Raw genomic sequence first — 25,703 nt, 5'->3', positions numbered from 1 at the left:
TGATCACTCTTCCCTAGAGGATCCTTTACTATGAGATCATTAATTAATCCTGTCTCATTACACATTACCAGATCTAAAATAGCCTTCTCCCTGGTTGGTTCCACAACGTATTGTTCTAAGAAACCATTCCGAATACATTCTATGAACTCGTTCTCAAGGCTACCCTTGCCAATTTGATTTGTCCAATCTATATGAAGATTAAAATCGTCCATGATTATCGCAGTACCTTTCTTATAAGCCACATTTATTTCTTGATTTATACTCTGTCCTACAGTTTAGCTACTGTTAGGGGGCCTATAGACTACTCCCACCAGTGACTTCTTTCCCTTACTATTTCTTATCTCCACCCAAACTGATTCTACATCTTGATCTTCTGAGCCAGTATCATTTCTCACCACTGCACTGATCTCATCCTTTATTAACAGAGCTACCCAACCTCCTTTTCAGCTTGAAGACATTGCTCAGATTTTGGTGTCAACTGCAAACTTGCTGACCATACTCCCAACACCACTCTGCAGGTCAGTAATAAAGACCATAACGTGTAGCGGGCCTCAGACCGATCCCCAGGGGACACCACCAGTAACATGTCTTCAAGCTAAACCACATCCGTTAACTGCAACTTTTTGGCTGCGGGATTGGAGCCAATTTCCAATCCAGCGTTTCACATTCCTACAGATACCGACAATGTCGACCGGATTTTCCTCATCCACCACCCGAGAGACTTCCTCAAAAAACCCGATCAAATTTGTTAGGCACGACCTAGATTTTCGGAAGCCACATTGTCAATTTATCTCAAACAAAACCAGTGACACAGGAAACTTCGAGTCTTGCACTAAAGGGAAGGGAGAGTTAACAATAATTTAATGGAGCTCTTGAAAGATTAATGGAGAACGAACATAAAAAATAAAAACAGATCAAGAAATTGGACAGAGATCACAGCGATCGCTGATGATTCAAATATCTCTTTTGTTGGCAAATGCCTTAGTCCTGACAGTTAGGATACTGTCAAACCTGGAACTGGACACCGGAGAGCTGAACAGTGGATAAAGTGCTACACCCTCGACCATAAAATGGGACTGGAAACACGTTCTCTCCCTAGGGAAATGAAAGACAATTCATCCTGTCTCCGATCACCCATCCTCCCCCAAAACGTTATCGATCTGCTATCTGACCCCTATTGGCCGTGATTGGAAAGATTCAGCCTAAGCTGGAATTTGAGTCAGTTTTGGTCCCCCAGCAAGCTGGTGATGTGACAGGATCGCAGCAAGGTCCCGGAAACTGCGACATGGAGGAAGCCAGCCGTCTATTTGCTGGGCAGGGGGTAGAAGCGTTTGAGCAGATCTTTCTTGTTCACTTTTCCCATGTGGTTGCGAGGTATCTCCTCCACAAGGATGAGCTCCGAGGGGAGACTGTACATGGCCATATGCTCCCTGTAATCAAAATACAATTAACAATCCATCACCATGGGAACCAGCGCTGCAGTCACTACTTTAACCCTGCCCTGAACTGGAAGTGTGCCTGCGACCTCCGCACGACCCCCGTGCCACATAGGACGACCCGTCACCCTCTCTGGTAACTCGAGGTGAGCGCCTTGGTGTCAATGTCCAGTCGCATTATAGAATAAACCACACCACATACCCACACACCACCCACACCACATACCCACACCACACAACCCACACCACATACCCACACACAACCCACACCACATACCCACACACAACCCACACCACATACCCACACACAACCCACACCACATACCGACACCACACAACCCACACCACATACCCACACACAACCCACACCACATACCCACACCACATACCCACACACCACCCACACCACACAACCCACACCACACAACCCACACCAGATACCCACACCACACAACCCACACCACACAACCCACACCACACAACCCACACCACATACCCACACACAACCCACACCACACAACCCACACCACACAACCCACACCACATACCCACACACAACCCACACCACACAACCCACACCACATACCCACACACAACCCACACCACATACCCACACACAACCCACACCACACAACCCACACCACACAACCCACACCACACAACCCACACCACATACCCACACAACCCACACCACACACCCACACCACATACAACCCACACCACATACCCACACACAACCCACACCACACAACCCACACCACATACCCACACACAACCCACACCAGATACCCACACCACACACCCACACCACATACCCACACAACCCACACCACACACCCCACACCACATACCACACAACCCACACCACATACCCACACCACACCCCCACACACAACCCACACCACATACCGACACACCACCCACACCAGATACCCACACCACACACCCACACACAACCCACACCACATACCGACACACAACCCACACCACATACCCACACACAACCCACACCACATACCCACACCACATACCCACACACAACCCACACCACATACCCACACCACACAACCCACACCACATACCCACACCACATACCCACACAACCCACACCACATACCCACACCACATACCCACACAACCCACACCACATACCCACACCACATACCCACACAACCCACACCACATACCCACACACAACCCACACCACATACCGACACACAACCCACACCACACAACCCACACCACATACCCACACCACATACCCACACCACATACCCACACACAACCCACACCACATACCCACACCACATACCCACACCACAAACCACACATCAGTTGTAGAGGAGTACAAGTAACGCTAACCATGTCCGCAGCTACTGTGTTCCATACGGTGGCATAGTGGTTAGCACTGTTGCCTCACAGCGCCAGAGACCCGGGTTCGAATCCGGCCTCGGGCGACTGTCTGTGTGGAGTTTGCACATTCTCCCCGTGTTTGCGTGGGTTTTCTCCAGGTGCTCCGGTTTCCTCCCACAGTCCAAAGATGTGCGGGTTAGGTTGATTGGCTGTGATAAATTGACCCTTAGTGTTAGGGGGATTAAATACATGGGGTTACAAGGATAGGGTGGGATATGTGTTGGTGTAGGGGTTACGGGGATCGGGTGGGATATGTGTCGGTGCAGGCTCGATGGGCCGAAATGGCCTCTATCTGCACTGTGGGGTTTCTGTGATTTCTGTGATAAGTGGCTGGGGATCAGTGAGATATGACAGCTCTGGCGGCGGGGGCCAGACACTCTGGCTGGCGGGGGCTAGACGCATTGGCTGGCAGTGGAGGAAAGGCTGTCACTCCTGCCACGAGCCACAATCAGAGAAAGGAGACCTTCAGCCTCTCGGTGTGCACTGGAACTAAAGCTCAGTGTCTCCCAGACCCCTCCCTCTTACCTGGCCCATTCTTTCAGCTCCTTCAGGGACAGCGAACATCCTTCTTGTAGCTGAACAACTGCTACCACCTTCTGACCCCAGGTTATATCAGAGGCACCGATAACTGCAACATCTGCAATGGCAAATAGCATGTGAGAGTGAGTGAGTGAGCGCGTGAGTGTGCAGGGCTGTGTGTGTGTGAGCGAGTGTGCAGGGCTGTGTGTGTGTGAGCGAGTGTGCAGGGCTGTGTGTGTGTGAGCGCGTGTGCAGGGCTGTGTGTGTGAGCGCGTGTGCAGGGCTGTGTGTGTGAGCGAGTGAGCAGGGCTGTGTGTGTGAACGAGTGAGCAGGGCTGTGTGTGTGTGAGCGAGTGAGCAGGGCTGTGTGTGTGAGCGAGTGAGCAGGGCTGTGTGTGTGTGAGCGAGTGAGCAGGGCTGTGTGTGTGAGCGAGTGTGCAGGGCTGTGTGTGTGTGAGTGAGTGAGCAGGGCTGTGTGTGTGAGTGAGTGTGCAGGGCTGTGTGTGTGAGCGAGTGAGCAGGGCTGTGTGTGTGAGCGAGTGAGCAGGGCTGTGTGTGTGAGCGAGTGAGCAGGGCTGTGTGTGTGAGCGAGTGAGCAGGGCTGTGTGTGTGAGCGAGTGAGCAGGGCTGTGTGTGTGAACGAGTGAGCAGGGCTGTGTGTGTGAGTGAGTGAGCAGGGCTGTGTGTGTGAGCGAGTGTGCAGGGCTGTGTGTGTGAGCGAGTGAGCAGGGCTGTGTGTGTGAGCGAGTGTGCAGGGCTGTGTGTGTGTGAGCGAGTGTGCAGGGCTGTGTGTGTGAGCGAGTGTGCAGGGCTGTGTGTGTGAGCGAGTGAGCAGGGCTGTGTGTGTGAGCGAGTGAGCAGGGCTGTGTGTGTGAGCGAGTGAGCAGGGCTGTGTGTGTGAGCGAGTGAGCAGGGCTGTGTGTGTGAGCGAGTGAGCAGGGCTGTGTGTGTGAACGAGTGAGCAGGGCTGTGTGTGTGAGTGAGTGAGCAGGGCTGTGTGTGTGAGCGAGTGTGCAGGGCTGTGTGTGTGAGCGAGTGAGCAGGGCTGTGTGTGTGAGCGAGTGTGCAGGGCTGTGTGTGTGTGAGCGAGTGTGCAGGGCTGTGTGTGTGAGCGAGTGTGCAGGGCTGTGTGTGTGTGAGAGTGTGCAGGGCTGTGTGTGTGAGTGAGTGTGCAGGGCTGTGTGTGTGTGAGCGAGTGAGCAGGGCTGTGTGTGTGTGAGCGAGTGAGCAGGGCTGTGTGTGTGAGCGAGTGTGCAGGGCTGTGTGTGTGTGAGCGAGTGAGCAGGGCTGTGTGTGTGAGCGAGTGTGCAGGGCTGTGTGTGTGAGCGAGTGTGCAGGGCTGTGTGTGTGTGAGCGAGTGTGCAGGGCTGTGTGTGTGAGCGAGTGAGCAGGGCTGTGTGTGTGTGAGCGAGTGTGCAGGGCTGTGTGTGTGAGCGAGTGTGCAGGGCTGTGTGTGTGTGAGTGAGTGTGCAGGGCTGTGTGTGTGTGAGCGAGTGAGCAGGGCTGTGTGTGTGAGCGAGTGAGCAGGGCTGTGTGTGTGTGAGCGAGTGTGCAGGGCTGTGTGTGTGAGCGAGTGTGCAGGGCTGTGTGTGTGTGAGTGAGTGTGCAGGGCTGTGTGTGTGTGAGCGAGTGTGCAGGGCTGTGTGTGTGAGCGAGTGTGCAGGGCTGTGTGTGTGAGCGAGTGAGCAGGGCTGTGTGTGTGAGCGAGTGAGCAGGGCTGTGTGTGTGAGCGAGTGAGCAGGGCTGTGTGTGTGAACGAGTGAGCAGGGCTGTGTGTGTGAGTGAGTGAGCAGGGCTGTGTGTGTGAGCGAGTGTGCAGGGCTGTGTGTGTGAGCGAGTGAGCAGGGCTGTGTGTGTGAGCGAGTGTGCAGGGCTGTGTGTGTGTGAGCGAGTGTGCAGGGCTGTGTGTGTGAGCGAGTGTGCAGGGCTGTGTGTGTGTGAGCGAGTGTGCAGGGCTGTGTGTGTGAGTGAGTGTGCAGGGCTGTGTGTGTGTGAGCGAGTGAGCAGGGCTGTGTGTGTGAGCGAGTGTGCAGGGCTGTGTGTGTGTGAGCGAGTGAGCAGGGCTGTGTGTGTGAGCGAGTGTGCAGGGCTGTGTGTGTGAGCGAGTGTGCAGGGCTGTGTGTGTGTGAGCGAGTGTGCAGGGCTGTGTGTGTGAGCGAGTGAGCAGGGCTGTGTGTGTGAGCGAGTGAGCAGGGCTGTGTGTGTGTGAGCGAGTGTGCAGGGCTGTGTGTGTGAGCGAGTGTGCAGGGCTGTGTGTGTGTGAGCGAGTGTGCAGGGCTGTGTGTGTGAGCGAGTGTGCAGGGCTGTGTGTGTGTGAGTGAGTGTGCAGGGCTGTGTGTGTGTGAGCGAGTGTGCAGGGCTGTGTGTGTGAGCGAGTGTGCAGGGCTGTGTGTGTGTGAGCGAGTGTGCAGGGCTGTGTGTGTGAGCGAGTGTGCAGGGCTGTGTGTGTGTGAGTGAGTGTGCAGGGCTGTGTATGTGAGTGACTGTGCAGGGCTGTGTGTGTGTGAGTGAGTGTGCAGGGCTGTGTGTGTGAGCGAGTGTGCAGGGCTGTGTGTGTGAGCGAGTGTGCAGGGCTGTGTGTGTGAGCGAGTGTGCAGAGCTGTGTGTGTGAGCGAGTGTGCAGGGCTGTGTGTGTGAGCGAGTGTGCAGGGCTGTGTGTGTGTGAGCGAGTGTGCAGGGCTGTGTGTGTGTGAGCGAGTGTGCAGGGCTGTGTGTGTGAGTGAGTGTGCAGGGCTGTGTGTGTGAGCAGGGCTGTGTGTTAGCGAGTGTGCAGGGCTGTGTGTGTGAGCGAGTGTGCAGGGCTGTGTGTGTGATGAAATAACTGTGTTCTGGATTGTCTGTTGTTGTACTTGTTAATGTCTGTAAATGTTTTACAGGTGTAACCACTAATGTTCCTCCCTAGCTCCGCCTTTATGGATCCTCCTGATTGGTGTGAGTCTTATTTATAAGAGCTGGGTTTTACTCATAAGGGCTGGGTCGGTGATGAATGATGGTTGCCCTGTGTTAACTTGATGCCAAGATTCTTACTTAATAAAAGCCTTTAGTTTTAAGTTGTAACCTCATGGATTTAGGCAGTTATTTGGCACATCAGTGTGTGAGCGAGTGTGCAGGGCTGTGTGTGTGAGCGAGTGTGCTGGGCTGTGTGTGTGAGCGAGTGTGCAGGGCTGTGTGTGTGAGCGAGTGTGCAGGGCTGTGTGTGTGAGCGAGTGTGCAGGGCTGTGTGTGTGAGCGAGTGTGCAGGGCTGTGTGTGTGAGTGAGTGTGCAGGGCTGTGTGTGTGTGAGCGAGTGAGCAGGGCTGTGTGTGTGAGCGAGTGTGCAGGGCTGTGTGTGTGTGAGCGAGTGAGCAGGGCTGTGTGTGTGAGCGAGTGTGCAGGGCTGTGTGTGTGAGCGAGTGTGCAGGGCTGTGTGTGTGTGAGCGAGTGTGCAGGGCTGTGTGTGTGAGCGAGTGTGCAGGGCTGTGTGTGTGAACGAGTGAGCAGGGCTGTGTGTGTGAGTGAGTGAGCAGGGCTGTGTGTGTGAGCGAGTGTGCAGGGCTGTGTGTGTGAGCGAGTGAGCAGGGCTGTGTGTGTGAGCGAGTGTGCAGGGCTGTGTGTGTGTGAGCGAGTGTGCAGGGCTGTGTGTGTGAGCGAGTGTGCAGGGCTGTGTGTGTGTGAGAGTGTGCAGGGCTGTGTGTGTGAGTGAGTGTGCAGGGCTGTGTGTGTGTGAGCGAGTGAGCAGGGCTGTGTGTGTGAGCGAGTGTGCAGGGCTGTGTGTGTGTGAGCGAGTGAGCAGGGCTGTGTGTGTGAGCGAGTGTGCAGGGCTGTGTGTGTGAGCGAGTGTGCAGGGCTGTGTGTGTGTGAGCGAGTGTGCAGGGCTGTGTGTGTGAGCGAGTGAGCAGGGCTGTGTGTGTGAGCGAGTGAGCAGGGCTGTGTGTGTGTGAGCGAGTGTGCAGGGCTGTGTGTGTGAGCGAGTGTGCAGGGCTGTGTGTGTGTGAGCGAGTGTGCAGGGCTGTGTGTGTGAGCGAGTGTGCAGGGCTGTGTGTGTGTGAGTGAGTGTGCAGGGCTGTGTGTGTGAGCGAGTGTGCAGGGCTGTGTGTGTGTGAGCGAGTGTGCAGGGCTGTGTGTGTGAGCGAGTGTGCAGGGCTGTGTGTGTGTGAGTGAGTGTGCAGGGCTGTGTATGTGAGTGACTGTGCAGGGCTGTGTGTGTGTGAGCGAGTGTGCAGGGCTGTGTGTGTGAGCGAGTGTGCAGAGCTGTGTGTGTGAGCGAGTGTGCAGGGCTGTGTGTGTGAGCGAGTGTGCAGGGCTGTGTGTGTGTGAGCGAGTGTGCAGGGCTGTGTGTGTGTGAGCAAGTGTGCAGGGCTGTGTGTGTGAGTGAGTGTGCAGGGTTGTGTGTGTGAGCAGGGCTGTGTGTTAGCGAGTGTGCAGGGCTGTGTGTGTGAGCGAGTGTGCAGGGCTGTGTGTGTGATGAAATAGCTGTGTTCTGGATTGTCTGTTGTTGTACTTGTTAATGTCTGTAAATGTTTTACAGGTGTAACCACTAATGTTCCTCCCTAGCTCCGCCTTTATGGATCCTCCTGATTGGTGTGAGTCTTATTTATAAGAGCTGGGTTTTACTCATAAGGGCTGGGTCGGTGATGAATGATGGTTGCCCTGTGTTAACTTGATGCCAAGATTCTTACTTAATAAAAGCCTTTAGTTTTAAGTTGTAACCTCATGGATTTAGGCAGTTATTTGGCACATCAGTGTGTGAGCGAGTGTGCAGGGCTGTGTGTGTGAGCGAGTGTGCTGGGCTGTGTGTGTGAGCGAGTGTGCAGGGCTGTGTGTGTGAGCGAGTGTGCTGGGCTGTGTGTGTGAGCGAGTGTGCTGGGCTGTGTGTGTAAGCGAGTGTGCAGGGCTGTGTGTGTGAGCGAGTGTGCAGGGCTGTGTGTGTGAGCGAGTGAGCAGGGCTGTGTGTGTGAGCGAGTGTGCAGGGCTGTGTGTGTGAGCGAGTGTGCAGGGCTGTGTGTGTGAGCGAGTGTGCTGGGCTGTGTGTGTGAGCGAGTGTGCAGGGCTGTGTGTGTGAGCGAGTGTGCAGGGCTGTGTGTGTGAGCGAGTGTGCAGGGCTGTGTATATGAGCGAGTGTGCAGGGCTGTGTGTGAGCGAGTGTGCAGAGCTGTGTGTGAGCGAGTGTGCAGGGCTGTGTGTATGAGCGAGTGTGCAGGGCTGTGTGTGAACGAGTGTGCAGGGCTGTGTGTGTGAGCGAGTGTGCAGGGCTGTGTGTGTGAGCGAGTGTGCAGGGCTGTGTGCGTTAGCGAGTGTGCAGGGCTGTGTGTGTTAGCGAGTGTGCAGAGCTGTGTGTGAGTGAGTGTGCAGGGCTGTGTGTGAGCGAGTGTGCAGGGCTGTGTGTGTGAGCGAGTGTGCAGGGCTGTGTGTGTTAGCGAGTGTGCAGGGCTGTGTGTGTTAGCGAGTGTGCAGAGCTGTGTGTGTTAGCGAGTGTGCAGAGCTGTGTGTGAGCGAGTGTGCAGAGCTGTGTGTGTGAGCGAGTGTGCAAGCGAGTGTGCAGGGCTGTGTGTGTGAGCAGGGCTGTGTGTTAGCGAGTGTGCAGAGCTGTGTGTGAGCGAGCTTGCAGGGCTGTGTGTGTGTGAGCGAGTGTGCAGGGCTGTGTGTGTTAGCGAGTGTGCAGAGCTGTGTGTGAGCGAGTGTGCAGGGCTGTGTGTGTGAGCGAGTGTGCAGGGCTGTGCGTGTGAGCAGGGCTGTGTGTTAGCGAGTGTGCAGAGCTGTGTGTGAGTGAGTGTGCAGAGCTGTGTGTGTTAGCGAGTGTGCAGAGCTGTGTGTGAGCGAGTGTGCAGGGCTGTGTGTGTGTGAGCGAGTGTGCAGGGCTGTGTGTGTGAGCGAGTGTGCAGGGCTGTGTGTGTGTGAGCGAGTGTGCAGGGCTGTGTGTGTGAGCGAGTGTGCAGGGCTGTGTGTGTGTGAGTGAGTGTGCAGGGCTGTGTATGTGAGTGACTGTGCAGGGCTGTGTGTGTGTGAGTGAGTGTGCAGGGCTGTGTGTGTGAGCGAGTGTGCAGGGCTGTGTGTGTGAGCGAGTGTGCAGGGCTGTGTGTGTGAGCGAGTGTGCAGAGCTGTGTGTGTGAGCGAGTGTGCAGGGCTGTGTGTGTGAGCGAGTGTGCAGGGCTGTGTGTGTGTGAGCGAGTGTGCAGGGCTGTGTGTGTGTGAGCGAGTGTGCAGGGCTGTGTGTGTGAGTGAGTGTGCAGGGCTGTGTGTGTGAGCAGGGCTGTGTGTTAGCGAGTGTGCAGGGCTGTGTGTGTGAGCGAGTGTGCAGGGCTGTGTGTGTGATGAAATAACTGTGTTCTGGATTGTCTGTTGTTGTACTTGTTAATGTCTGTAAATGTTTTACAGGTGTAACCACTAATGTTCCTCCCTAGCTCCGCCTTTATGGATCCTCCTGATTGGTGTGAGTCTTATTTATAAGAGCTGGGTTTTACTCATAAGGGCTGGGTCGGTGATGAATGATGGTTGCCCTGTGTTAACTTGATGCCAAGATTCTTACTTAATAAAAGCCTTTAGTTTTAAGTTGTAACCTCATGGATTTAGGCAGTTATTTGGCACATCAGTGTGTGAGCGAGTGTGCAGGGCTGTGTGTGTGAGCGAGTGTGCTGGGCTGTGTGTGTGAGCGAGTGTGCAGGGCTGTGTGTGTGAGCGAGTGTGCAGGGCTGTGTGTGTGAGCGAGTGTGCAGGGCTGTGTGTGTGAGCGAGTGTGCAGGGCTGTGTGTGTGAGTGAGTGTGCAGGGCTGTGTGTGTGTGAGCGAGTGAGCAGGGCTGTGTGTGTGAGCGAGTGTGCAGGGCTGTGTGTGTGTGAGCGAGTGAGCAGGGCTGTGTGTGTGAGCGAGTGTGCAGGGCTGTGTGTGTGAGCGAGTGTGCAGGGCTGTGTGTGTGTGAGCGAGTGTGCAGGGCTGTGTGTGTGAGCGAGTGTGCAGGGCTGTGTGTGTGAACGAGTGAGCAGGGCTGTGTGTGTGAGTGAGTGAGCAGGGCTGTGTGTGTGAGCGAGTGTGCAGGGCTGTGTGTGTGAGCGAGTGAGCAGGGCTGTGTGTGTGAGCGAGTGTGCAGGGCTGTGTGTGTGTGAGCGAGTGTGCAGGGCTGTGTGTGTGAGCGAGTGTGCAGGGCTGTGTGTGTGTGAGAGTGTGCAGGGCTGTGTGTGTGAGTGAGTGTGCAGGGCTGTGTGTGTGTGAGCGAGTGAGCAGGGCTGTGTGTGTGAGCGAGTGTGCAGGGCTGTGTGTGTGTGAGCGAGTGAGCAGGGCTGTGTGTGTGAGCGAGTGTGCAGGGCTGTGTGTGTGAGCGAGTGTGCAGGGCTGTGTGTGTGTGAGCGAGTGTGCAGGGCTGTGTGTGTGAGCGAGTGAGCAGGGCTGTGTGTGTGAGCGAGTGAGCAGGGCTGTGTGTGTGTGAGCGAGTGTGCAGGGCTGTGTGTGTGAGCGAGTGTGCAGGGCTGTGTGTGTGTGAGCGAGTGTGCAGGGCTGTGTGTGTGAGCGAGTGTGCAGGGCTGTGTGTGTGTGAGTGAGTGTGCAGGGCTGTGTGTGTGAGCGAGTGTGCAGGGCTGTGTGTGTGTGAGCGAGTGTGCAGGGCTGTGTGTGTGAGCGAGTGTGCAGGGCTGTGTGTGTGTGAGTGAGTGTGCAGGGCTGTGTATGTGAGTGACTGTGCAGGGCTGTGTGTGTGTGAGCGAGTGTGCAGGGCTGTGTGTGTGAGCGAGTGTGCAGAGCTGTGTGTGTGAGCGAGTGTGCAGGGCTGTGTGTGTGAGCGAGTGTGCAGGGCTGTGTGTGTGTGAGCGAGTGTGCAGGGCTGTGTGTGTGTGAGCAAGTGTGCAGGGCTGTGTGTGTGAGTGAGTGTGCAGGGTTGTGTGTGTGAGCAGGGCTGTGTGTTAGCGAGTGTGCAGGGCTGTGTGTGTGAGCGAGTGTGCAGGGCTGTGTGTGTGATGAAATAGCTGTGTTCTGGATTGTCTGTTGTTGTACTTGTTAATGTCTGTAAATGTTTTACAGGTGTAACCACTAATGTTCCTCCCTAGCTCCGCCTTTATGGATCCTCCTGATTGGTGTGAGTCTTATTTATAAGAGCTGGGTTTTACTCATAAGGGCTGGGTCGGTGATGAATGATGGTTGCCCTGTGTTAACTTGATGCCAAGATTCTTACTTAATAAAAGCCTTTAGTTTTAAGTTGTAACCTCATGGATTTAGGCAGTTATTTGGCACATCAGTGTGTGAGCGAGTGTGCAGGGCTGTGTGTGTGAGCGAGTGTGCTGGGCTGTGTGTGTGAGCGAGTGTGCAGGGCTGTGTGTGTGAGCGAGTGTGCTGGGCTGTGTGTGTGAGCGAGTGTGCTGGGCTGTGTGTGTAAGCGAGTGTGCAGGGCTGTGTGTGTGAGCGAGTGTGCAGGGCTGTGTGTGTGAGCGAGTGAGCAGGGCTGTGTGTGTGAGCGAGTGTGCAGGGCTGTGTGTGTGAGCGAGTGTGCAGGGCTGTGTGTGTGAGCGAGTGTGCTGGGCTGTGTGTGTGAGCGAGTGTGCAGGGCTGTGTGTGTGAGCGAGTGTGCAGGGCTGTGTGTGTGAGCGAGTGTGCAGGGCTGTGTATATGAGCGAGTGTGCAGGGCTGTGTGTGAGCGAGTGTGCAGAGCTGTGTGTGAGCGAGTGTGCAGGGCTGTGTGTATGAGCGAGTGTGCAGGGCTGTGTGTGAACGAGTGTGCAGGGCTGTGTGTGTGAGCGAGTGTGCAGGGCTGTGTGTGTGAGCGAGTGTGCAGGGCTGTGTGCGTTAGCGAGTGTGCAGGGCTGTGTGTGTTAGCGAGTGTGCAGAGCTGTGTGTGAGTGAGTGTGCAGGGCTGTGTGTGAGCGAGTGTGCAGGGCTGTGTGTGTGAGCGAGTGTGCAGGGCTGTGTGTGTTAGCGAGTGTGCAGGGCTGTGTGTGTTAGCGAGTGTGCAGAGCTGTGTGTGTTAGCGAGTGTGCAGAGCTGTGTGTGAGCGAGTGTGCAGAGCTGTGTGTGTGAGCGAGTGTGCAAGCGAGTGTGCAGGGCTGTGTGTGTGAGCAGGGCTGTGTGTTAGCGAGTGTGCAGAGCTGTGTGTGAGCGAGCTTGCAGGGCTGTGTGTGTGTGAGCGAGTGTGCAGGGCTGTGTGTGTTAGCGAGTGTGCAGAGCTGTGTGTGAGCGAGTGTGCAGGGCTGTGTGTGTGAGCGAGTGTGCAGGGCTGTGCGTGTGAGCAGGGCTGTGTGTTAGCGAGTGTGCAGAGCTGTGTGTGAGTGAGTGTGCAGAGCTGTGTGTGTTAGCGAGTGTGCAGAGCTGTGTGTGAGCGAGTGTGCAGGGCTGTGTGTGTGAGCGAGTGTGCAGGGCTGTGCGTGTGAGCAGGGCTGTGTGTTAGCGAGTGTGCAGAGCTGTGTGTGAGTGAGTGTGCAGAGCTGTGTGTGTTAGCGAGTGTGCAGAGCTGTGTGTGAGCGAGTGTGCAGAGCTGTGTGTGTGAGCGAGTGTGCAGGGCTGTGTGTGTGAGCGAGTGTGCAGGGTTGTGTGTGTGAGCAGGGCTGTGTGTTAGTGAGTGTGCAGAGCTGTGTGTGAGCGAGTGTGCAGGGCTGTGTGTGTGTGAGCGAGTGTGCAGGGCTGTGTGTGTTAGCGAGTGTGCAGAGCTGTGTGTGAGCGAGTGTGCAGGGCTGTGTGTGTGAGCGAGTGTGCAAGGCTGTGTGTGTGAGCAGGGCTGTGTGTTAGCGAGTGTGCAGAGCTGTGTGTGAGCGAGTGTGCAGAGCTGTGTGTGTGAGCGAGTGTGCAGGGCTGTGTGTTAGCGAGTGTGCAGAGCTGTGTGTGAGCGAGTGTGCAGGGCTGTGTGTGTGTGAGCGAGTGTGCAGGGCTGTGTGTGTTAGCGAGTGTGCAGAACTGTGTGAGCGAGTGTGCAGGGCTGTGTGTGTGAGCAGGGCTGTGTGTTAGCGAGTGTGCAGAGCTGTGTGTGAGCGAGTGTGCAGAGCTGTGTGTGTGAGCGAGTGTGCAAGGCTGTGTGTTAGTGAGTGTGCAGAGCTGTGTGTGAGCGAGTGTGCAGAGCTGTGTGTGTGAGCGAGTGTGCAAGGCTGTGTGTGTGAGCGAGTGTGCAGGGCTGTGTGTGTGAGCGAGTGTGCAGGGCTGTGTGCGAGGACAGAGCACACCTGTTGATTGTAAGAGTTGACACACTAGAACGGGTAACCAAGTTACAAACTTAAATCACGGAAGATCGCTCCGGTTGAAAAGCAGGTTTGCATTTTAATCAAAGGATTCTAACCTGCAATATCAGGATGTGCCAGGAGGTGGCGCTCAACGTCCAGCGCGCTGATCTTGTATCCACTGCTCTTAATGATGTCAACAGAGGTGCGGCCCAGAATCCAGTAAACACCGTCCCTGTAACCCACCGTGTCCCCTACACAACACAAACACAACCAGTAAACACCGTCCCTGTAACCCACCGTGTCCCCAACACAAACACAACCAGTAAACACCGTCCCTGTAACCCACCGTGTCCCCTACACAACACAAACACAACCAGTAAACACCGTCCCTGTAACCCACCGTGTCCCCTACACAAACACAAACACAACCAGTAAACACCGTCCCTGTAACCCACCGTGTCCCCTACACAACACAACACAACCAGTAAACACCGTCCCTGTAACCCATCGTGTCCCCTACACAACACAACCAGTAAACACCGTCCCTGTAACCCACCGTGTCCCCTACACAACACAAACACAACCAGTAAACACCGTCCCTGTAACCCACCGTGTCCCCTACACAACACAAACACAACCAGTAAACACCGTCCCTGTAACCCACCGTGTCCCCTACACAACACAAACACAACCAGTAAACACTGTCCCTGTAACCCACCGTGTCCCCTACACAAACAACCAGTAAACACCGTCCCTGTAACCCACCGTGTCCCCTACACAACACAAACACAACCAGTAAACACCGTCCCTGTAACCCACTGTGTCCCCTACACAACACAACCAGTAAACACCGTCCCTGTAACCCACCGTGTCCCCTACACAACACAAACACAACCAGTAAACACCGTCCCTGTAACCCACCGTGTCCCCTACACAACACAAACACAACCAGTAAACACTGTCCCTGTAACCCACCGTGTCCCCTACACAAACACAACCAGTAAACACCGTCCCTGTAACCCACCGTGTCCCCTACACAACACAAACACAACCAGTAAACACCGTCCCTGTAACCCACCGTGTCCCCTACACAACACAACACAACTAGTAAACACCGTCCCTGTAACCCACCGTGTCCCCTACACAAACACAACCAGTAAACACCGTCCCTGTAACCCACCGTGTCCCCTACACAACACAAACACAACCAGTAAACACTGTCCCTGTAACCCACCGTGTCCCCTACACAACACAAACACAACCAGTAAACACTGTCCCTGTAACCCACCGTGTCCCCTACACAACACAAACACAACCAGTAAACACTGTCCCTGTAACCCACCGTGTCCCCTACACAACACAAACACAACCAGTAAACACTGTCCCTGTAACCCACCGTGTCCCATACAGAACACAAACACAACCAGTAAACACCGTCCCTGTAACCCACCGTGTCCCCTACACAACACAAACACAAACAGTAAACACCGTCCCTGTAACCCACCGTGTCCCCTACACAACACAAACAGTAAACACCGTCCCTGTAACCCACCGTGTCCCCTACACAACACAACCAGTAAACACCGTCCCTGTAACCCACCGTGTCCCCTACACAACACAAACACAACCAGTAAACACCGTCCCTGTAACCCACCGTGTCCCCTACACAACACAAACACAACCAGTAAACACTGTCCCTGTAACCCACCGTGTCCCCTACACAACACAACACAACCAGTAAACACCGTCCCTGTAACCCACCATGTCCCCTACACAACACAACCAGTAAACACCGTCCCTGTAACCCACCGTGTCCCCTACACAACACCAGTAAACACCGTCCCTGTAACCCACCGTGTCCCCTACACAACACAAACACAACCAGTAAACACTGTCCCTGTAACCCACCGTGTCCCCTACACAAACACAACCAGTAAACACTGTCCCTGTAACCCACCGTGTCCCCTACACAACACAAACACAACCAGTAAACACCGTCCCTGTAACCCACTGTGTCCCCTACACAACACAAACACAACCAGTAAACACCGTCCCTGTAACCCACCGTGTCCCCTACACAAACACAACCAGTAAACACTGTCCCTGTAACCCACCGTGTCCCCTACACAACACAAACACAACCAGTAAACACCGTCCCTGTAACCCTCCGTGTCCCCTACACAAACACAACCAGTAAATACTGTCCATGTAACCCACCGTGTCCCCTACACAACACGAACACAACCAGTAAACACCGTCCCTGTAACCCACCGTGTCCCCTACACAACACAACCAGTAAACACCGTCCCTGTAACCCACCGTGTCCCCTACACAAACACAACCAGTAAACACTGTCCCTGTAACCCACCGTGTACCCTACACAACACAAACACAACCAGTAAACACCGTCCCTGTAACCCACCGTGTCCCGTACACAACACAAACACAACCAGTAAACACCGTCCCTGTAACCCACCGTGTCCCCTACACAACACAAACACAACCAGTAAACACCGTCCCTGTAACCCGCCGTGTCCCCTACACAACACAAACACAACCAGTAAACACCGTCCCTGTAACCCACCGTGTCCCCTACACAAACACAACCAGTAAACACCGTCCCTGTAACCCACCGTGTCCCCTACACAACACAAACACAACCAGTAAACACCGTCCCTGTAACCCACCGTGTCCCCTACACAACACAAACACAACCAGTAAACACCGTCCCTGTAACCCACCGTGTCCCCTACACAACACAAACACAACCAGTAAACACTGTCCCTGTAACCCACCGTGTCCCCTACACAACACAAACACAACCAGTAAATACTGTCCCTGCAACCCACCGTGTCCCCTGCACAACACAAACACAACCAGTAAACACCGTCCCTGTAACCCGTGTCCCCTACACAACACAACCAGTAAACACCGTCCCTGTAACCCACCGTGTCCCCGACACAACACAACCAGTAAACACCGTCCCTGTAACCCACCGTGTCCCCTACACAACAGAAACACAACCAGTAAACACTGTCCCTGTAACCCACCGTGTCCCCCTACACAACACAAACACAACCAGTAAACACCGTCCCTGTAACCCACCGTGTCCCCTACACAACACAAACACAACCAGTAAACACCGTCCCTGTAACCCACCGTGTCCCCTACACAACACAAACACAACCAGTAAACACCGTCCCTGTAACCCACCGTGTCCCCTACACAACACAACTAGTAAACACCGTCCCTGTAACCCACCGTGTCCCCTACACAAACACAACCAGTAAACACCGTCCCTGTAACCCACCGTGTCCCCTACACAACACAAACACAACCAGTAAACACCGTTCCTGTAACCCACCGTGTCCCCTACACAACACAAACACAAACAGTAAACACTGTCCCTGTAACCCACTGTGTCCCCTACACAACACAACCAGTAAACACCGTCCCTGTAACCCACCGTGTCCCCTACACAACACAAACACAACCAGTAAACACCGTCCCTGTAACCCACCGTGTCCCCTACACAACACAACCAGTAAACACTGTCCCTGTAACCCACCGTGTCCCCTACACAACACAAACACAACCAGTGAACACCGTCCCTGTAACCCACTGTGTCCCCTACACAACACAACCAGTAAACACCGTCCCTGTAACCCACCGTGTCCCCTACACAACACAAACACAATCAGTAAACACTGTCCCTGTAACCGACCGTGTCCCCTACACAAACACAACCAGTAAACACCGTCCCTGTAACCCACCGTGTCCCCTACACAACACAACCAGTAAACACTGTCCCTGTAACCCACCGTGTCCCCTACACAACACAAACACAACCAGCAAACACTGTCCCTGTAACCCACCGTGTCCCCTACACAAACACAACCAGTAAACACTGTCCCTGTAACCCACCGTGTCCCCTACACAACACAACACAACCAGTAAACACTGTCCCTGTAACCCACCGTGTCCCCTACACAACACAAACACAACTAGTAAACACCGTCCCTGTAACCCACCGTGTCCCCTACACAAACACAACCAGTAAACACCGTCCCTGTAACCCACCGTGTCCCCTACACAACACAACACAACCAGTAAACACCGTCCCTGTAACCCACCGTGTCCCCTACACAAACACAACCAGTAAACACTGTCCCTGTAACCCACCGTGTCCCCTACACAACACAAACACAACCAGTAAACACCGTCCCTGTAACCCACCGTGTTCCCTACACAACACAACCAGTAAACACCGTCCCTGTAACCCACCGTGTCCCCTACACAACACAAACACAACCAGTAAACACCGTCCCTGTAACCCACCGTGTCCCCTACAAAACACAAACACAACCAGTAAACACTGTCCCTGTAACCCACCGTGTCCCCTACACAACACAAACACAAACAGTAAACACTGTCCCTGTAACCCACCGTGTCCCCTACACAAACACAAACAGTAAACACCGTCCCTGTAACCCACCGTGTCCCCTACACAACACAAACACAAACAGTAAACACTGTCCCTGTAACCCACCGTGTCCCCTACACAAACACAAACACAAGCAGTAAACACTGTCCCTGTAACCCACCGTGTCCCCTACAAAACACAAACACAACCAGTAAACGCAGTCCCTGTAACCCACTGTGTCCCCTACACAAAACACAACCAGTAAACACTGTCCCTGTAACCCACCGTGTCCCCTACAAAACACAAACACAACCAGTAAACACTGTCCCTGTAACCCACCGTGTCCCCTACACAAACACAAACACAACCAGTAAACACCGTCCCTGTAACCCACCGTGTCCCCTACACAAACACAACCAGTAAACAACGTCCCTGTAACCCACCGTGTCCCCTACACAACACAACCAGTAAACACCGTCCCTGTAACCCACCGTGTCCCCGACACAAACACAACCAGTAAACACCGTCCCTGTAACCCACCGTGTCCCCTACACAACACAAACACAACCAGTAAACACCGTCCCTGTAACCCACCGTGTCCCCTACACAACACAAACACAACCAGTAAACACGGTCCCTGTAACCCAGCGTGTCCCCTACACAAACACAACCAGTAAACACCGTCCCTGTAACCCACCATGTCCCCTACACAACACAAACACAACCAGTAAACACCGTCCCTGTAACCCACTGTGTCCCCTACACAACACAACCAGTAAACACCGTCCCTGTAACCCACCGTGTCCCCTACACAACACAAACACAACCAGTAAACACTGTCCCTGTAACCCACCGTGTCCCCTACACAACACAAACACAACCAGTAAACACCGTCCCTGTAACCCACCGTGTCCCCTACACAACACAAACACAACCAGTAAACACCGTCCCTGTAACCCACCGTGTCCCCTACACAACACAACCAGTAAACACCGTCCCTGTAACCCACCGTGTCCCCTACACAACACAAACACAACCAGTAAACACCGTCCCTGTAACCCACCGTGTCCCCTACACAACACAACCAGTAAACACCGTCCCTGTCACCCACCGTGTCCCCTACACAACACAAACACAACCAGTAAACACCGTCCCTGTAACCCACCGTGTCCCCTACACAAACACAACCAGTAAACACCGTCCCTGTAACCCACCGTGTCCCCTACACAACACAACCAGTAAACACCGTCCCCTACACAACACAAACACAACCAGTAAACACTGTCCCTGTAACCCACCGTGTCCCCTACACAACACAAACACAACCAGTAAACACTGTCCCTGTAACCCACCGTGTCCCCTACACAACACAACCAGTAAACACCGTCCCTGTAACCCACCGGTGTCCCCTACACAAACACAACCAGTAAACACTGTCCCTGTAACCCACCGTGTCCCCTACACAACACAACCAGTAAACAAGGTCCCTGTAATCCACCGTGTCCCCTACACAAACACAAACACAACCAGTAAACACCGTCCCTGTAACCCACCGTGTCCCCTACACAACACAACCAGTAAACACCGTCCCTGTAACCCACCGTGTCCCCTACACAACACAAACACAACCAGTAAACACCGTCCCTGTAACCCACTGTGTCCCCTACACAACACAAACACAACCAGTAAACACCGTCCCTGTAACCCACCGTGTCCCCTACACAACACAAACACAACCAGTAAACACCGTCCCTGTAACCCACTGCGTCCCCTACACAAACACAACCAGTAAACACCGTCCCTGTAACCCACCGTGTCCCCTACACAACACAAACACAACCAGTAAACACCGTCCCTGCAACCCACCGCGTCCCCTACACAACACAACCAGTAAACACCGTTCCTGTAACCCACCGTGTCCCCTACACAAACACAAACATAACCAGTAAACACCGTCCCTGTAACCCACCGTGTCCCCTACACAACACAACCAGTAAACACCGTCCCTGTAACCCACCGTGTCCCCTACACAACACAAACACAACCAATAAACACCGTCCCTGTAACCCACCGTGTCCCCTACACAACACAAACACAACCAGTAAACACCGTCCCTGTAACCCACCGTGTCCCCTACACAACACAACCAGTAAACACCGTCCCTGTAACCCACCGTGTCCCCTACACAACACAAACACAACCAGTAAACACCGTCCCTGTAACCCACCGTGTCCCCTACACAACACAAACACAACCAGTAAACACCGTCCCTGTAACCCACCGTGTCCCCTACACAACACAAACACAACCAGTAAACACCGTCCCTGTAACCCACCGTGTCCCCTACACAACACAAACACAACCAGTAAACACCGTCCCTGTAACCCACCGCGTCCCCTACACAAACACAACCAGTAAACACCGTCCCTGTAACCCACCGTGTCCCCTACACAACACAAACACAACCAGTAAACACCGTCCCTGTAACCCACCGCGTCCCCTACACAACACAACCAGTAAACACCGTCCCTGTAACCCACCGTGTCCCCTACACAACACAAACACAACCAGTAAACACCGTCCCTGTAACCCACCGTGTCCCCTACACAACACAAACCCAGGTCATAATCACAACCACTGCACTGGACTGGTCTGCAACAAAGTGCACATGTCTGTGTATATGTGAGTGTGAGCAGCTGCAAATGCCTGGTCTATCTCCACGTGTATGAACTGCTGAGCTCCCGTGTTCAATTTAAGGAGATAATGGAGGGAACGGGGCAGTGAAACATGCAGCGAGTCTGTCCTCACATCCTCTGAGGGACAGGCTGTTGGTTTCTGTTCTCTCAGTTGTCACGAGCGGTTTGTTTTCATCACGAACAAAAGTTTATTAAACTTAATCATTTGATTAAAGGGGTGGATTGAAGCCGAGAGAGAACAGAGAAAAGAGCCTGCGCCCCTTTCTGATACATCAAGTCCCTCGAACCCTTCTCTACTTACCCCTCAACCAAGTGACACTGAGATAGACCCGGGGACACTGGGATAGACCCCAGGACACTGGGATAGACCCCGGGACACTGGGCGAGACCCCGAGCGAGACCCCGGGATAGACCCGGGACACTGGGATAGACCCGGGACACTGGGCGAATCCCCGGGACACTGAGATAGACCCGGGACACTGAGATAGACCCGGGACACTGGGCGAGACCCCGGGACACTGGGCGAGAGCCCGGGACACTGGGATAGACCCCGGGACACTGGGCGAGACCCCGGGACACTGGGATAGACCCCGGGACACTGGGCGAGACCCCGGGACACTGGGATAGACCCCGGGACACTGGGCGAGACCCCGAGCGAGACCCCGGGATAGACCCGGGACACTGGGATAGACCCCGGGACACTGGGCGAGACCCCGGGGCACTGGGCGAGACCCCGGGGCACTGGGATAGACCCGGGACACTGGGCGAGACCCCGGGACACTGGGATAGACCCGGGACACTGGGATAGACCCCGGGACACTGGGCGAGACCCCGGGGCACTGGGATAGACCCGGGACACTGGGATAGACCCGGGACACTGGGATAGACCCGGGACACTGGGATAGACCCGGGACACTGGGATAGACCCGGGACACTGGGCGAGACCCCGGGACACTGGGCGAGACCCCGGGACACTGGGATAGACCCGGGACACTGGGATAGACCCGGGACACTGGGCCAGACCCCGGGGCACTGGGCCAGACCCCGGGACACTGGGATAGACCCGGGACACTGGGCGAGACCCCGGGACACTGGGCGAGACCCCGGGACACTGGGCGAGACCCCGGGGACACTGGGATAGACCCGGGACACTGGGGTAGACCCGGGACACTGGGGTAGACCCGGGACACTGGGATAGACCCGGGACACTGGGATAGACCCGGGACACTGGGATAGACCCCGGGACACTGGGATAGACCCCGGGACACTGGGCGAGACCCCGGGACACTGGGCGAGACCCCGGGACACTGGGATAGACCCGGGACACTGGGATAGACCCGGGACACTGGGATAGACCCGGGACACTGGGCGAGAGCCCGGGACACTGGGCGAGACCCCGGGACACTGGGCGAGACCCCGGGACACTGGGATAGACCCGGGACACTGGGATAGACCCGGGACACAGGGATAGACCCGGGACACAGGGATAGACCCGGGACACTGGGCGAGACCCCGGGACACTGGGATAGACCCCGGGACACTGGGATAGACCCGGGACACTGGCATAGACCCGGGACACTGGGATAGACCCGGGACACTGAGATAGACCCGGGAACACTGGGCGAGACCCCGGGACACTGGGATAGACCCCGGGACACTGGGCGAGACCCCGGGACACTGGGATAGACCCGGGACACTGGGATAGACCCGGGACACTGGGCGAGACCCCGGGACACTGGGATAGACCCGGGACACTGGGATAGACCCCGGGACACTGGGATAGACCCCGGGACACTGGGATAGACCCCGGGACACTGGGCGAGACCCCGGGACACTGGGCGAGACCCCGGGACACTGGGCGAGACCCCGGGACACTGGGCGAGACCCCGGGACACTGGGATAGACCCGGGACACTGGGATAGACCCGGGACACTGGGATAGACCCGGGACACTGGGATAGACCCCGGGACACTGGGATAGACCCCGGGACACTGGGATAGACCCCGGGACACTGGGCGAGACCCCGGGACACTGGGCGAGACCCCGGGACACTGGGATAGACCCGGGACACTGGGATAGACCCGGGACACTGGGCGAGACCCCGGGACACTGGGCGAGACCCGGGGACACTGGGCGAGACCCCGGGCGAGACCCCGGGACAGACCCCGGGGCACTGGGCGAGACCCCGGGACACTGGGCGAGACCCGGGGACACTGGGCGAGACCCCGGGACACTGGGCGAGACCCCGAGACACTGGGCGAGACCCCGTGACACTGGGCGAGACCCTGGGACACTGGGCGAGACCCCGGGACATACCCCGGGGCACTGGGCGAGACCCCGGGACACTGTGCGAGACCCGGGGACACTGGGCGAGACCCGGGGACACTGGGCGAGACCCCGGGACACTGGGCGAGACCCCGAGACACTGGGATAGACCCCGAGACACTGGGCGAGACCCCGGGACACTGGGCGAGACCCTGGGACACTGGGCGAGACCCCGAGACACCGGGCGAGACCCGAGACACCGGGCGAGACCCCGTGACACCGGGCGAGACCCCGGGACACTGGGCGAGACCCCGGGACACTGGGCGAGACCCCGGGACAGACCCCGGGACACTGGGCGAGACCCCGGGACACTGGGCGAGACCCCGGGGACACTGGGATAGGCCCCGGGACACTGGGCTAGGCCCTGGGACACTGGGCGAGACCCCGGGACACTGGGATAGGCCCCGGGACACTGGGCGAGACCCCGGGACACTGGGCGAGACCCGGGGACACTGGGCGAGACCCGGGGACACTGGGCGAGACCCCGGGGACACTGGGATAGGCCCCGGGGACACTGGGATAGGCCCCGGGACACTGGGATAGGCCCCGGGACATTGGGCGAGACCCCGGGACACTGGGATAGGCCCCGGGACACTGGGCGAGACCCCGGGACACTGGGCGAGACCCCGGGACACTGGGCGAGACCCCGGGACACTGGGATAGGCCCCGGGACACTGGGCGAGACCCCGGGACACTGGGCGAGACCCCGGGACACTGGGCGAGACCCGGGGACACTGGGCGAGACCCCGGGGACACTGGGATAGGCCCCGGGACACTGGGATAGGCCCTGGGACACTGGGCGAGACCCCGGGACACTGGGATAGGCCCCGGGACACTGGGCGAGACCCCGGGACACTGGGCGAGACCCCGGGACACTGGGCGAGACCCGGGGACACTGGGCGAGACCCCGGGGACACTGGGATAGGCCCCGGGACACTGGGATAGGCCCCGGGACATTGGGCGAGACCCCGGGACACTGGGATAGGCCCCGGGACACTGGGCGAGACCCCGGGACACTGGGCGAGACCCCGGGACACTGGGCGAGACCCGGGGACACTGGGCGAGACCCCGGGACACTGGGAAAAAGATACAGCACAGGATACACTGGGATTATCATGAAATAAGCACAGCCTGGCACAAAACAATTTGGAGCAGTGTGTAAAAGAGTTTGAAGCCTCAGTAGCCGGATGTATACACTTGACGAGGTGACAAGTTGATGCAGTTGGAAGCAGAGCCATCTGACCCGCCACAGGTTAACGGGAGATACCCCAACAATCACAGCAGCCCAATATCACAGGTTAATGGACAGTAAATGGAGGAAACTTGCAACCATCCCCTCCCCAAACCACGCAGAAGCAAACCTGAAGGCGCTCAGCAGAGGCTGATTACAGCGGCTGCCTGTGCATTCGATGCTGACACTGGGTGGAATTATCTAATCAGGGGAAACTCAAGGGAGGATGGGTCACATAGTCCATTGAAATAAATGTCATTAGAAAGCAGCTGGAGGCTCCAAATTGATATTTTCTTAAGCACAGCTGGCTAGCTGGGTTTTAACATATTCCAAGTGCGTTATTATAAATGACCCCTGTCCAGATGCAAGCAAATCTAACTTGCAACATCTCTGCAGCAGATTAATCAAACCCTTACTTCAACACAAGAGTTGCTGCTGGCTCTGAGATCGGAGCTGGTCAGCAATGTACAGGCTGCTGTTAACCCTCTGAGAGGAGCCACAATGTTCGGCGATCCCCTGTGTTAAATACACCAGCTAATTCCACCGTGTATTCAGAGCGGGGATGATTGTGTGAGGTCACTAATAAATCACCCACCAGGAAAAGATTAGAACCCCACGAAATAAAAGAAGCCACTGCCTCATCTATCCCGCATTAAGACAGAACAGCTCATCCGCACAGGGAATGATAGCGTTCCCAAACCACCCGGACAGGGAATGACAGCGTTCCCGAACCATCCGCACAGGGAATGATAGCGTTCCCAAACCATCCGCACAGGGAATGAGAGCGTTCCCAAACCATCCGCACAGGGAATGAGAGCGTTCCCAAACCATCCGCACAGGGAATGATAGCATTCCCAAACCATTCGCACAGGGAATGACAGTGTTCCCAAACCATCCGCACAGGGAATGACAGTGTTCCCAAACCATCCGCACAGGGAATGACAGCATTCCCAAACCATCCGCACAGGGAATGAGAGCGTTCCCAAACCATCCGCACAGGGAATGATAGCATTCCCAAACCATCCGCACAGGGAATGACAGTGTTCCCAAACCATCCGCACAGGGAATGAGAGCGTTCCCAAGCCATCCGCACAGGGAATGATAGCATTCCCAAACCACCCGCACAGGGAATGACAGCGTTCCCAAACCATCCGCACAGGGAATGACAGTGTTCCCAAAGCATCCGCACAGGGAATGACAGCATTCCCAAACCATCCGCACAGGGAATGATAGCGTTCCCAAACCATCTGCACAGGGAATGACAGCGTTCCCAAACCATCCGCACAGGGAATGATAGCGTTCCCAAACCATCCGCACAGGGAATGATAGCGTTCCCAAACCATCCGCACAGGGAATGATAGCGTTCCCAAACCATCCGCACAGGGAATGATAGCGTTCCCAAACCATCCGCACAGGGAATGATAGCGTTCCCAAATCATCCGCACAGGGAACGACTGTTCCCAAACCATCCGCACAGGGAATGATAGCGTTCCCAAACCATCCGCACAGGGAATGACAGCGTTCCCAAACCACCCGCACAAGGAATGACAGCGTT

The 25,703-nt window shown here is 55.8% G+C and overlaps 1 protein-coding gene across 2 annotated transcripts in view; it reads right to left on the bottom strand.

Moving 5' to 3' along the window:
* Positions 1 to 840: 840 nt before the first annotated feature.
* acsf3 (acyl-CoA synthetase family member 3) overlaps positions 841 to 25,703 on the bottom strand; it is a 245,584-nt gene continuing 220,721 nt past the window's right edge. For both annotated transcript variants that reach the window (XM_085991957.1, XM_085991958.1), the window contains exons 8-10: positions 13,590 to 13,724; positions 3,375 to 3,486; positions 841 to 1,430 (exon numbers count right to left, since the gene is read on the bottom strand). In XM_085991957.1, the coding sequence (XP_085848083.1) occupies positions 1,304 to 1,430; positions 3,375 to 3,486; positions 13,590 to 13,724 (374 nt within the window). In that variant the 3' untranslated portion in view covers positions 841 to 1,303. The remainder of the gene's footprint in view (positions 1,431 to 3,374; positions 3,487 to 13,589; positions 13,725 to 25,703) is intronic.

Source organism: Somniosus microcephalus, chromosome 6 (genome assembly GCF_052327205.1).
Source record: "Somniosus microcephalus isolate GS21.2 chromosome 6, FLI_Smic_1.0, whole genome shotgun sequence".
Taxonomy (NCBI): Eukaryota; Metazoa; Chordata; class Chondrichthyes; order Squaliformes; family Somniosidae; genus Somniosus; species Somniosus microcephalus.
Note: the sequence above shows the minus strand (reverse complement) of the source record. Positions and strands in the feature narration are given on the sequence as shown.